Here is a 13,538-nt window from a genome sequence, read left to right as displayed (position 1 = left end):
CTCCTGTTGAGTGACTTTTGGAAGTAGTTTTATCCATTTGATTTGAGAACTGCTGGGTTTATCCGGTTTGATTGAGAGAGTCAATGTCTCTTTTTATTTCCTAGCTATTAGTAATCTTAAGGTCTAATTCCACAGACCGTTTTCTCACTGTACAGCAGCAGAAAAAGGCTCTCGAAAACCGGACCTGATATCCTAAGAACATTTCACTCTTGAAACAAATGGAAATAAATATCAGATATGTCACCAAGTACCTCCAATTCCCAAGAGATTATAAATTCGCGCCGCAACAATTTCTCCGCAACATATATGGAAATCTAATAAATCTGATATGACATGAGGAAGAAGAGATACCATTTACGATGGAAAATCATCCTGTTTGCGGAAATTCGTGAGTGTCATTTCAAATCATCGAGTCGAACACAATCAGGAAACGTTTCAAATGTTGCGACCTATGAATAGAGCAAATTATATCACCACATGTCATTTCCTAACAATTGTTGCGGGACTGCGGAACAGGGAAATATTAGAAATGGTCTTAGAGTGGTGAAACTAGAGTATAAATGGTAGTAAAACACTGTGATGATATCGTTGAAGATGAACGCACCATATTGCGGGCGAAAACAAAATAGGTTTATTGATCTGAGTGATACATACATGGCTGTTAGATGTGAGAAGATTATTACTGGGATCAAGTGATCAAATAAGGGTCAATATTGCCACAGACATCGCCAGCAAATGGGATGAGCTGGGAAGGCAATGGCGACGCAGATTATGGATGGCCAAGTCACATGATTACATGAGGGCGTGGGAGGGTCGATCTGGCTGGGAATCTGACACTGTGGGATGAGCTAATCTAATCTCAAGGAAGGCTATGACCAGGGAAACAAACACTGTCCAAAAGCCACAGGGAATCAGGGTAATAAAGATAGGAATTTCAAGGTTTGGTATTTGAATGAAATCTACCCAGTATGGATTGGGGACAACCCTGTCACATGGGATGGGCTGATCTTTTGGGCCAACACGGATATGATCACTGGAACAAATATTGTTTAAAATCTCACTTAGCAGGATAATAAAGGCGAGATTGATACTCAGAACAGGATGATAAGGGTTAAATCTATTCTAAGAGCAATCACCGGGGAAACACAAGGGTTGCGGCATTTTTTTGAAGACACTAAAGCAATCCCCCATTGAGCAGTTTTTGTTGCTGCGACATGTGACAATTGTCACTGCAATAAGAGATAAAAAGTCTCTCATTTGCAATTTATTTGAAATTTATGCCTCATGCAATCATGACTGCAGGTCATAGCAACAAAAATTGCTTGTTTGCAAGCCACTTTAGCAACAAAATGTCACCTCCCAAACCCAACTGAACACAAAACTTCCTGAAATTACAACACGTAGACCTTTTAGATGTGAAATCAACTTACCTAGAATAAGCACAGTTTTACCCTCATAGTCATCGGGGTCGAGGGACATATCTTCATAACCAACGGTATGCTCTACCCCCTGAAACGTTGGCTGGTTCGGCTTCCACAATCCTGTGGCCATTATGGTTGTCCTGGAGAGAGAGAAATGAAATGGTCCAGGGACCATGTGCTCACCTCGGGTAATGTAATGCATGTCATAGAGTACATAGATACATAATCACATGAAATTTGGTTGTAATCCGATCATTAGTTTGGAGCAATAGGACTTTGTTTAATTTTCAAGATGGCCACCTGGCGCCCATATTTGAAATCCGAGCAGGACAATTTTTGGGGTAGAATAGAGGGTCCCTAGATATATGTCCTCACAAGTGTAGAACCTTCTAGCTCAAATAGAAACGAATCGTGCCACCTATCAGTGATTTAGTGAACTTTGACCTTTGTGACCTTGAAAAGTAGGTGACGAAACGAGCTCCGCTAACAGACGAAGACGGACGACGATGACGACGGACGACAGACGCCACAGTATTGTATAAGCTCCCCATAGGTGAGCTACAAAGGAGAACACTTAGATTTGCATGGTCTAAAGAATATACTGATAACTTTGTCCCAACCAGCAGCTCAGCCTTCTCTAACATTGTTATCAACAAACATCTCGAAATATCAAATAATCGGGATGTTATTGCAGTTCCGAAAAGCAAGATTTTTTTGCTACAGTGAGCACTGTCATCAGACCTTGAAAGAAAGAAGCAAGTCTCATGTCGATTCACAGCAACCAGAAGGCCAGTACTGATACGCTGATCATTTCAAATATAGGCCACACAGCTCCCTCTCCAAAAACTCGAGCACAATTTAACTAACGATGTCCACTTCAAAAGCTCACCTGTACCAACCAAAGGTACACGCCACTTGGTTTTGATACAAAAGTTTGATTGGTAAACATTTTGGGGGACTTGAACTCAGCATTCAATTCCAAATCAATGGTTAAATATTAAGGATTTCCTGCATGGAAATCGTTCATCATTATGAAATATTTATTATTTAGTGGTTTCAAAGCACTTATTCCAAATTGGCATGCGTTTATTGAAGAAATGATGAATGAGATTGAAATACACTGTGTTTGGACATGCATGCGCACTTCACATCTACTGCAACAGCATGATTGATGCAGGATTTTAGCATCTTTAGTGCTGAGATCACTTTTACCAATAAACCCTCAGGGTCAAATTAATCAAAATCCCCCCGCACCCCAAAAAAATGATATTGATGACTTCAGTAAACATTCTTGACAAGTTCACTTAGAGATCATTTAACCCGCTTCAACTAAAAGGGTTAATTTCATCCATCAAATTGAATAACAACGTTATATGTTTCTGACCATATTCAGTATCATACATGTACGTCTTAATTCAAACGTAGTCAGAAAAAGTTCTGCAATTAAGACCATCTTCATTTCTTATCAGTGTCACATTGAGCGCTAATGTAATTGTATAACCGTACGTCGTGTAAGGAGAAGAAGCAGGATAAAAATCCAATTAGAATTTCATCAGGATAAGATTGCCTGTGCAAAATTCATGACTTTGCTTGAGGAACAATCGATTAATATTCTCGAGAATTCCTGGTGATTATACTTACCGGTAGCAATTAAGCCATTCCTATTCTGGTACGCGTGCAGCACATTTTTTCCTCAATATAAGCTTTATGACAAATTAGTCATCATCGGCAATGCACTGATATATCACTTGGATTGTATTGCATACATTATTATGCAAACAAGTCTAAACATATGGCTTTTTCGTGCCAAGGCATTTACCTCTTGAACGGTCGATTCAAAATGTCCAATAAATTTCTCATAGCAATATTTCGGAAAAGAAATTCAGTTGTGTCTTATCTTGCTGGTATCTCACCAATGAAAACTTTGAATGATATAAACCTACAACAAAGACACAACTGAATGATTCCCAAACTAATCTAAAGTAATGCGAATGGATTACATCGCATAATCAGCCACGGATAATGGGAGAAACCGACAAGATTAAGCTAACAGGAACGTGCCCAAGCATTGATTAAAATGATAGACTCATTTGAGGAATTTCGATTCTCACAGCAGTTCTCACAGCAGGCAGCAGAAGCTCCTGTTACCCATGCGCATGGATAAGAACTCACTGACCGCAACATGTCCGACTGATTGCCATTTTTTTGCCGCTCCCAGCAACAACTGTCCCGTTAATCTTAAAAGGGTTAACCGAGATGGTCACAGGGTTATTATACTCATTCCCGGAAATAAGAGGAATTGCCAGGAGCAGACCTACTCGAACCTTGCTAGATAGCTCTCAATTCAAGGCCATCATACATTTTATTGGATTTCCCTCATGAGAACTGACCATTTATCGTACCATTATCGAGAAGCGAGAATCGTGTTGCTGTCGGTATTGCTCATCATGTCCGTCATGTGAGCAGGCGAGTATCGATTGCTATTGTCAACGAAGATTGGATTCTCAAAACACTGACTTATCATAACCACAAGGCCTTCCATGTCATTATCAACCATACGAAAGAAAGAACAATTTGAAGCTTAATCAAACCTCTAAACATCTACCATCTCAATCTGATGAGACAGTACATACAACTATTATTGATGACCATTCTGGGACTTTTATTTCTGAATAAGGTGCAGTTAACAGATAACAGGATTTCGGTGCAAGTCTATAGGTGCATACAAAGTCGTCCTGATACTTCTTCCCTAGATTCTTCTGACAATACCATGTGTTGGCTCAGACTACTTCTCTCATTATCAGTCTTTAACCAGAGCGAGGGAAATCAAGGCTACCATAGGGATCACGCCCACTCTGCTCACAGAGACATCCCTGTGGCAATTTCTAATGATTCGTCTGTTTAGTTGGGTATACGTTTGCTAAAAGGAAGGTTAACTTAGAGGCAGGAATTGTTAGCAGTGTTAAAGGCCAGGATAATTTTGGTTCAAAATATTTTTAATTGCACTGGCTTGCTTATCTATGTTACTGCACATATACAGCCATGTTATGTTTTTATTTCAATATCCAGTGGACTAATGTTAACGACATCGTCTGGACCTAGACTTTAAATCCAGCAAAACCTTCTTCAAGAACAGCACAAATTGGTAAAGTTTGGCAGGCAACACATCATATTTCAAAGAATATAACGGGTTGCTTATAAATTCCTTAAAACTTTCCAGCCTTCATTCTGACACACCCTGTCCTTCCCAATATCTTATCATCTCTTCATTCAAACGCTATCAATTTTAAAAAAAATTTCGATGCATTTTAAAAGCTTCATTAAATCTACATTGATCAATCACTGCAGGTTTTTTCCACGATGTGCCAGACATGTCAAGCTGTTAAGTTATATTATGTAAGCAGGGAGGTCTCTTGTTTGCCTCAGAAACCAGACATTGTGGGTTTTAATATACATCACTTGTGACCTTGGGAAATTGACTTTACAGCTTCGATTGCCATGGCTATCTGGTGCCCATATGCCAAGGAATTGATCTAGAGATAGATTTTATCTGTCTCTTTAGAGATGAGAGTCACTTGGCAAATAATCCCCAGCGGCGCAGACAAGGAGAATAAGAGGAAGTGGCACAAAAGTGGACAAGATGGATGTTGGATGGGTGCTCTGAGGTCAGATATTCAAATGGTCCATTGCCTGAACTGATAGAGAAAGTGACACTCTGATGGTATGGGTTTCCTCTCAACTCCTTATCCCTCCATCCTGGGTTCAGTTGCTCAATACTCCTTAGAGACAGACAAGCATTAGCTGAACTAAGCTTAGTCACCTGAAGACCACCAATTTGACCTGCTATCTTTTTCCTATAGTTCCCCTTTAATGGAGCGTCAATGATTCTCATTTCGAGTGCAACTGGCAAGTTACCTCCGGGCCGAAAGAGATTGGAACATAATGAGACAGAGTTCCGCACAAAAGCAGCAAATCACATGGTAATGGCTAATTAACGAGGGAAATCACGGGAAGACTCGAGGCGATTAGGACTTGAGGTATTTGAATCCTCTTTCTCGCAATCAAGAAGTATCACAATTAGTGACCAGAGTAGTTGCTGATGAGGGCGCTACAAGCTTCTAGACGCAGGAATAGAATGCGTTGGGGAGCTTTAACCCTCACCCTGCTAAAGACAATTTTGAAGGGGCAGGATTAGGACTCTTGGATTTCAGGAAGAATTTTACAAATCAAAAGCACAATTTCAGTAGAAATATGCCCAGGTGAAATTTCAACGGTTTCAACGTTGTAAAGGAACAAATAGCTTTAGAACATCAATCATGATATTACATATTGGCCCCAGTTGGCCCCGCAACAACGAGCTTTTACATGTAAATCACTGGCTTGTAAAGAGCTTCCCTCTTATAAAGCGGATGCTACAGTCTCCAGTCTCCTTCACAAACATATCATGTGACAAATTTTTTTCAAAAACCTGTTCTCTGATTGCAGTCAGCGAATCGTTTAGAAAAACATATCGGGCCACCCATCCTTCATCACAAAACTAACATCATCAGGCAAAAACAGTTCAAAGGGCTATTATGGTTCAATACAAGTATTGGTAAATATGATACTCTATTTTGAGAAGAAAAAAAATTCTTTATTAATAAAGCATATGTCACTCTGCTTATAGGGCAAAATAATTATGGCTATTTAGGGCTCAGGATTAGGATCATCTCAGTTTTCGGTAGCTCAGTTTCAGATTACAAGTGTATCATGGATTACACTAGGTTCTTATTTATATTTTAGCGAAAACTAGGTACCTTTTACATCAAAACAATGCAACATGGCAATCAAGGTGTATTCGAATTAGCATCAGAAATCTTTTTGAACTTTTGATGGCCAATATGATACAAGACTTAAATACATGTACGATACTTAGCTGTACATGAGGAATAGATAAAGAGTGCTCCACATGATGGCATCACCTGCCACGCTAGAGGGACAGACGAAAGATAGCAAGCCCACATGACCATGAGAGCATTTTATTCAGTTAAAAGTCAGACAAATCATAGTTCTACCCTCCAACATGGCTGGCCGTGAAAACACTCTTAGCTTTGACAGAAAACTCAGTTTCAGATGACGGACATAATCAGAAATCGAGAAATGAAACAGAAATGAAACCATTTCTTCATATTTTAAACATTTTTTTGACAGATACCCCAAAACACTTACTTGCATGTGTACGAATTCCCATGCTGGTCATTCATGGTATAGACATGGTCACCAGTCGCCTCGCATATCACACGTTTAACGTTCTCTATCAGGGTATTGTGCTGGACGTTTATACCTAACTTGTGCTCATAGTCTTTCAGGTAATCGACGAATGTTTCTCGAGGTGGAAGGAAAACTTTGGAATACTCTTTGAATAGAAGCGACTCATCATCACTGAGGATACTATTCCAATCATGGCGCAGATTGAATTCTTTGTTTGTCTGTCCCGTGTGACGTTTATTAATACTGATGAGTCGATCGTGTCGTGGAAATTGTGTAAAAAAGTTCCCTGGAAAGAGAAGAGTTAGACAGTAGCATTAGAAATACTCTTGTTTCACCAATCTAAGATATGGACTTTAAGGCCAGTCAGTCAGGAAAACATAGTGTTGCCAACCCATAGCCTATCAAAATTTAACATTTTGGATGGGATCCAACAACCTTATTTTGGTGGATAATGAAATATTGTTGAGTTTTTTCACCAACAAATTCTTTTTCTCAAGACATTCACTTTTTTAATCTCACTCATGTGCGAAATCCATAAAAATATAATGCCCACAATCTTGTATAGCCATAAAGGTTCAACTGTATAGCTTTTCCTAAATCATTTAATCCAAAAATTGCTGACAATGATAAAATTCTCATCAATCATTAAGGTCCTTTATGAAATAACCTTGAGTATCACTTTAATGACATTATCATAAATTGTATATTCACAACACAAACCAATTTTCCAAAATAGATTTGACACAAAGACAATTGACTGCCCACATGCCAGTAGTCTGACAAGGGCAAAGAGGATTTGATCGAGTTGGAGAAATGTCACCATTGCCGAGCCCATTGGCAACTTCTTTAAATGCAATGTGATAGAGTTCATCAATAGCTGGGTTGCTGAAGGCAAACTGATTCATGTTATATGCTGGGGAATCTGACCCAACATAAGCCGGCTTGAATAACTAGTGGAGCAGTCCATCGCTTTCAATCCAATGCACCGGTGAAATAAGCATTCAAGAACTACTGCCTGGGTGATATTCGCAAAAGCAAAGTCTGCTCATTTTTAGTTGGCAGTAGACAAAATTGATGCCAACTGCCAAAATTGAATATGCTTTAGAGTTTGAATTTTCGCACGTTAATCAATACGGTCGCAGACAAGTCATAAACAGCTGTCGAGCCATAGTTATAGACATACCTTAACCCACCATGTAAATGAACACCCAAGCTGGTCTCTGATAGAAGCTAACATATTGATATGTAGAGAATTAGTCTAATTAATTTCATTTGGAACAAAACCAGTAGGCTGGTTTCATTCAAATTATCCGAGATCCAAACAGTGTGCAATGACTACCAAGGGAGAAGAATCCCATGGTAACAGCACTTCAAAGCTGTCTGTATAAGTTATTAACCCTTTGTGGCCAGTTAGTAGGAAGACAACGCTAGGTATACATGCTTCCCGAAATTGGTGGCTTGCATTGGAACTAACTTTTCCCCCCTTGTCCATCATTAAAGGCATTCAAGTGTGTTGGTCAACCATGACTATCTCCTTTGTCCCTCCACCATAAGGCCTAGTTTCCCCTTATGACATCACTATTTCGGACACTCAGCGCCCCATTTCTGGAAAGGTGTATAAGTCGTTCTGTAGCTAAATGTCTTCCAAGTTGACCAAAACTTAGGAGAGTCAAATGATTTGAAAGCTATGTTTGTGAGTAGCTGTCATCACACTATCTGTCCAAAGGAACATCCTTTTTATCGCACAAAGATCGAGATATGGGTTTAATAGGTTCTTTTGCATGTCTGACAAGATCAGCAGGTTACCCTTTATTAATTCAACATTTGTTCCCCAATTTTATGGTTAACGCATCAGAGCTGAAATTATTCAAATTTGATATTCACATTTGACTCCAAACTCGCGAAAGAAAAAATGAAACAGTTTACAGCATTTGCACCTTTATTTGACAAATCTATCATTCAGATTTCTTTGCCTTTATGTCCGACAAAACCATTTAGATCTTTTTGCCACATGTTTTTTTCAAACAAGGCTGCAAGCTAGGTCCTTTTATATTTTTTTGCCGCCATGTATGACAAGACCAAACACGATCCTTAGTTCACCCAACAGAAAATAATCACTTCTATAACATGTTGATGCCCTTCACATGCATTGTCAAAGAACACACATTTGTCTGGCAGGTGTACTAGCAACATCATCTAAGTTAGGTTTCCACGGCAACAAGGGAGCCGGCTTCCCTTCTTAGCATCTTTGTTCGGTAAGAATGTTTTCTCTTGTCAGCCGCTAACACTGCGTTGGTTAGCAGGCGCTAGCTCACGCCACGAGTTATTAATTATGCCTAATGGTGCGGCAAGTCGACTGCTTAGACAACCATCAAGGCGATGACGGTAAACATCATCCAAAACATCAACAATATTATCAAGTAACTGTAAGAGGGTGCAACGCGGCCAGCACTCATTGTGCGAAGTACAATTTCTACTCAGATGTGGTTTTAACCTTACACTTCGTGCCAACTGCCCCTCATATTGATGGCAGTGGATATGGTTTGTTTATGGCAGTATCGAGATGTTTCACCACAATATTTGACCCATAAGTCACATTTGGGGCATCAAAACGTTCATGTTTTGTATCTTTCTTGTTCCCTGAGATATTTGTCACTATGTTCAGAGATGACAACATGATTAAAAATGTCAATGAGTAAGTGTAAGAGGGACAGGTGCAAGGAGCATTTTCTACTCAATGGCCTTTCACTAGTATCACCTGCCGGGACAAATTGTAAATGTTCTGAGACTTTTATGACAAAATTATAAAGGCCAGGGATCATTCATTAATGACATAATGATAATAAAATCCAGCAATTGCTTCCTCCAGCATCCTCTGACTTACTCGAAGAAGAGGAGAAATGCAAAACTGAGATGAGACGGATGCCATTAAGTAACTCTTGATATAAGAAAAACAGGTGCAAAGTCTTTACTGCAAGAGACATTATCTACTCTGCAGCACATTTCCCATCTTATCTGACTATCTGTTTATTTTTTATGACTTTTTACGACTTACTCATTACAGTTACTAAACAGGTGCAGCTATTGCAAAAGTTACTTTCTACTTCTCTATTGATTCTTACAAAAAATGTAGCACAAAAAGAAACAAGATTTTGCCACACTGCTCATCCAATTATAAAGCAGGTGCACCAGGCCTTTGCAAAAGACATTTTACCACCTTACTTTAGCAAAACATCATCTGACAAACAGTGCCGTCCAGTTTTTGAGATATTTTACAACAATAACCAGTTAGGTAACTACTGTTGCTGTCTTTTGTTCTCAACAATGCTGACAGTTACCACTGGCACATCTCCAAGAAGGATTTCCTTCAAGATAACCTTTGTAAAACATGATACAGATGACAGCGGCTGCAATCATGTTTTTACCGATGCTCACAACCTCCAACTCAACCTCAGCAAGAAAAAGGAAGGCAGTGCTGATACTGACATCAATCCCCACACAGAGATAAGAAGTCATTGCAGTAGTTTGATGTCTAGTTATCCCCAGAAAGGAATATTGTGAGAAAACCTCAATACCAGTGATTCTGTAACAACAGTGTGTTCACAACCAACGTGTTTGTGGACTACAGGCTGAATCACCATATGTGACTCGCTCCACCAAAACTAGGCGCTTGTCGCATCTGAACTCGACAGGTTGATACGGACTTGTTGTTCATTTCCCTATTGTAGACCTTTTGTGAAATCTATTACAAACTGATTTGGTCACATTTCACAAAAGGTCTACAATAGGGAAATGAACAACAAGTCCGTATCAACCTGTCAAGTTCAGATGCGACAAGCGCCTAGTTTTGGTAGAGCGGGTTACATATGGCCACCAATGGTGATAATAAGACACCAAAGTGATATGCACTAACACCTCGGAGCCAACAACGAACGGGAAATTAGTGGAACAACTATTGAGCAAATGGATTAGAACGAGATCCACTGACAAGCCAAAAGATTCAGGTTTCGGACTGATGATACCAACCTTTGGGCTTGAGATGTCATCTCCAATAAAAGCCGTGCTTGCTTAGGGAGGGCACTCCAGGGACATTTACACCAACAAGTATATCAAATCAGATTTGACTTCCTGACGGATTACAAATCAAAGTGCCAGACTCCATAATTCACTCGAAGAAATGTCTCCTTTTATTTACAATGTCATCGCTGTCACTGCCAATCTTCGAAGATTTTAGCAGCCGAGCTTTAATATGAGAGCATTGATATGACGTATGTCCAGTCAGCAGCCAGTTCCAACTGAGTGCCCACTCAGGGAATTGTGGTCTATTTGAGAATACAGCAGCATGCCTAATGGAGAGTATGTCACATCTCGAGACCAACCACACCGCACTAATTGGATAAAAGAGAGGAACACTTCATTCACAACTGGATGCGAGCATGACCACAAATACAATATTCCAGATTAGTAAACCTCTATACGAGCAAAATTAAACTGGACAGTTCTGCGAATATGGGTATGGTAAGCAGGGTTATGTTCAAGGCGTACTCTCGGGCACTCGGCCATTTAGCCCCGAGCGGTTTCAAATCATGCTCAGCTAACAGACGCCGACGATGGACACTGGACGCCTCAGTATTGTATCAGCTTCCAACATGTGAGCTAAAAAGCTTCATTAGTGCACGTAGGTAATGACCAACTCGTAACACCTGCAGAGGATGTCACCACATTGTAGCAGTGGCGGTGATGAGAACACAATCATAGAAGCTGCTGTGGTGTAGTGACTTGGACTCCTGACTAGCCGTCAAAAGATTCCTGGTTTATATTATATACCACCCTTGCCAGTGGCTGAGAACTGATTTTAAAAGACATGGACTTCAGAACTCATCATTGATTTTAGTTTTCATCTTTAAATTCTAAAACTTCTAAAGATTAGTTAGGAACTCAAGAAGAAAACATCATCTTACACGACTATGACATTTTTTAAACAACATAGGGAGTTTATATGACTCATAAAATCATTTTTCTGAAGAAAATAACTTTTTCAGGAAAGCATTTTTCTCACTTTTTCCAATTCACTTTTGCCACAGCAGGTCAGTATCGGCACCGGTTAGTTTAACTGATCAGGTACATGCCCCAAAAGAAAAATTGCAACCAAGCTGGACAGGTTGTAATAAGTGGTTTTCCTGTTTTTCTCTCCCAGGCATGACTGATCATTAGGGTTTGAAGGAGGAGTCACAACTGCCTTGTGCACAGCACTTCAGCTGATAGCAGAAGGTCGACCAGTACATATAGCAGTGAATACTAGCAACAGGTGGTAATTTTTCTTTGCAATTATGAGGAGATATTTATTTGATTTTATGCTTTTTTGATTGCTTTTGTTGATACAATAAACATGTTAAAGGTAGACCTGGCAATACACTTGTGTAATGCATAGAACTTGGCTTTCCAAATGCATTTTCCATTTGTCTCTCAGTGGTTTTTGTCTTTCCAGTTGAAATGGAAAAATTGACACATGACCACCTTTTTGCACCAGTGTCCTCACATGGACATCAGTTCATACCAAGTTACTCTCCAAACTCTAACACCTATATATATAAAACCATCTTACCTGAACTATTGCCCTTTTCAAAGACAATATAGTTTCTTCCAGCCTTCTTTAGTTGCCATCCCATTTGAAGACCAGACGGCCCAGCACCAATGATACAGTAGTCCCACAAGTTGGATGTACTGCTAACTACACATAACAAGGAAGCCAAAGACAGGAAGACTAACACAAACACTTGCATCTTGGGGGACTGAAAAGAAAAATTGGAAAAATTTATAAGAAAAGTGTCGTTTCAAGCAAAGTCTAGAAGGGGATGCCAATGCTCTCTTTCCATTTTGGATGACAACTCATCCGTTGTAGAACTGACAGAAGAAATTGCAGTGGTCACAGTGTTGACCAGATTGTTCCTTGCAAACTACATAGAAGAATTGTCCAGGTACTCTGGGTAAAAATGTGGCTTGCCGGTTTCAGTTAAAGCCCGAAGACAGCACCTGCGGAGCTGAAAAATCAGAAAGGTCAATAAACTTTGCACAGATTGCTTCCATTGTAGAACTTTACAGAAAGTGTTTAAATGTAAATCTCCTGTAGGTCAACACAATAGGATTTGCCTCAGGAAAATTTTGACAGACCAGCTTGACCTTTAGAAGATTCTCCAGTTTTCAAATTAACACAAAGCTTCTCATACATGTATCTTATAAAGATCTCAGTGACAGGCAATGTCACAACTAAATAAAAGATCCTTCAAATCACTCTTGAAGTAAAGAGCAAATCACTCTTGAAGTGAAGAAACACGAAATGAAATTTACCGATAAACATATTTCAAACTAAAAATGCACTTCACCCAGCACTAAGCATACTGGTAATCCACTTTTGAATTTGATCAAAGTCCCCTGAAAATAGTTACTCACCTCGAACGTTCCGAAGAAAAAAATATAATTGAATTGAAGCTATCAATGTAAGAGCTCTTATTGATAGCAATCAACTGCTAATTTACGACAAGAAGTGAATATTATAGCAAGCTAAAGTCACTTTACACTATCTTTTATGGCACAAGTTTCAATTGAAGCAATCCCAGAGAATTACCATCGCCGAATGAGGCTGACTGGTGAATGAATGAATCGAGCACACATGCTACAAATACTGGTACCAGGAGTATGCGACCATGTGATCACGACAGCAAATCAAATCGATGTGGGCCGTGATTGGCCAGATCGCCACAAATTCCCTTTTCAGGTATTGACTACTAAGGTGATAAATTCAGACTTGTTAATGTTTGCATCCGTGTCTAGATTGGATGGGCGAAGTGAGCAAACTTTGGAAAAGAC

General features: G+C 39.6%; 1 protein-coding gene across 4 annotated transcripts in view; it reads right to left on the bottom strand.

Annotated features, from left to right (window-relative positions):
* LOC135491678 (FAD-dependent oxidoreductase domain-containing protein 2-like) overlaps positions 1 to 13,538 on the bottom strand; it is a 65,968-nt gene that overhangs the window by 40,137 nt on the left and 12,293 nt on the right. For 3 of the 4 annotated variants that reach the window (XM_064777676.1, XM_064777686.1, XM_064777696.1), the window contains 3 exons: positions 12,277 to 12,463; positions 6,630 to 6,957; positions 1,431 to 1,561 (listed from right to left, as the gene is read on the bottom strand). In XM_064777676.1, the coding sequence (XP_064633746.1) occupies positions 1,431 to 1,561; positions 6,630 to 6,957; positions 12,277 to 12,454 (637 nt within the window). In that variant the 5' untranslated portion in view covers positions 12,455 to 12,463. Of the gene's footprint in view, positions 1 to 1,430; positions 1,562 to 6,629; positions 6,958 to 12,276; positions 12,464 to 13,121; positions 13,306 to 13,538 lie in introns of those variants that run through there. The other variant, XM_064777702.1, reaches the window with a different exon arrangement.

Source organism: Lineus longissimus, chromosome 1 (genome assembly GCF_910592395.1).
Source record: "Lineus longissimus chromosome 1, tnLinLong1.2, whole genome shotgun sequence".
In the NCBI taxonomy this organism is placed as follows: domain Eukaryota; kingdom Metazoa; phylum Nemertea; class Pilidiophora; order Heteronemertea; family Lineidae; genus Lineus; species Lineus longissimus.
Note: the sequence above shows the minus strand (reverse complement) of the source record. Positions and strands in the feature narration are given on the sequence as shown.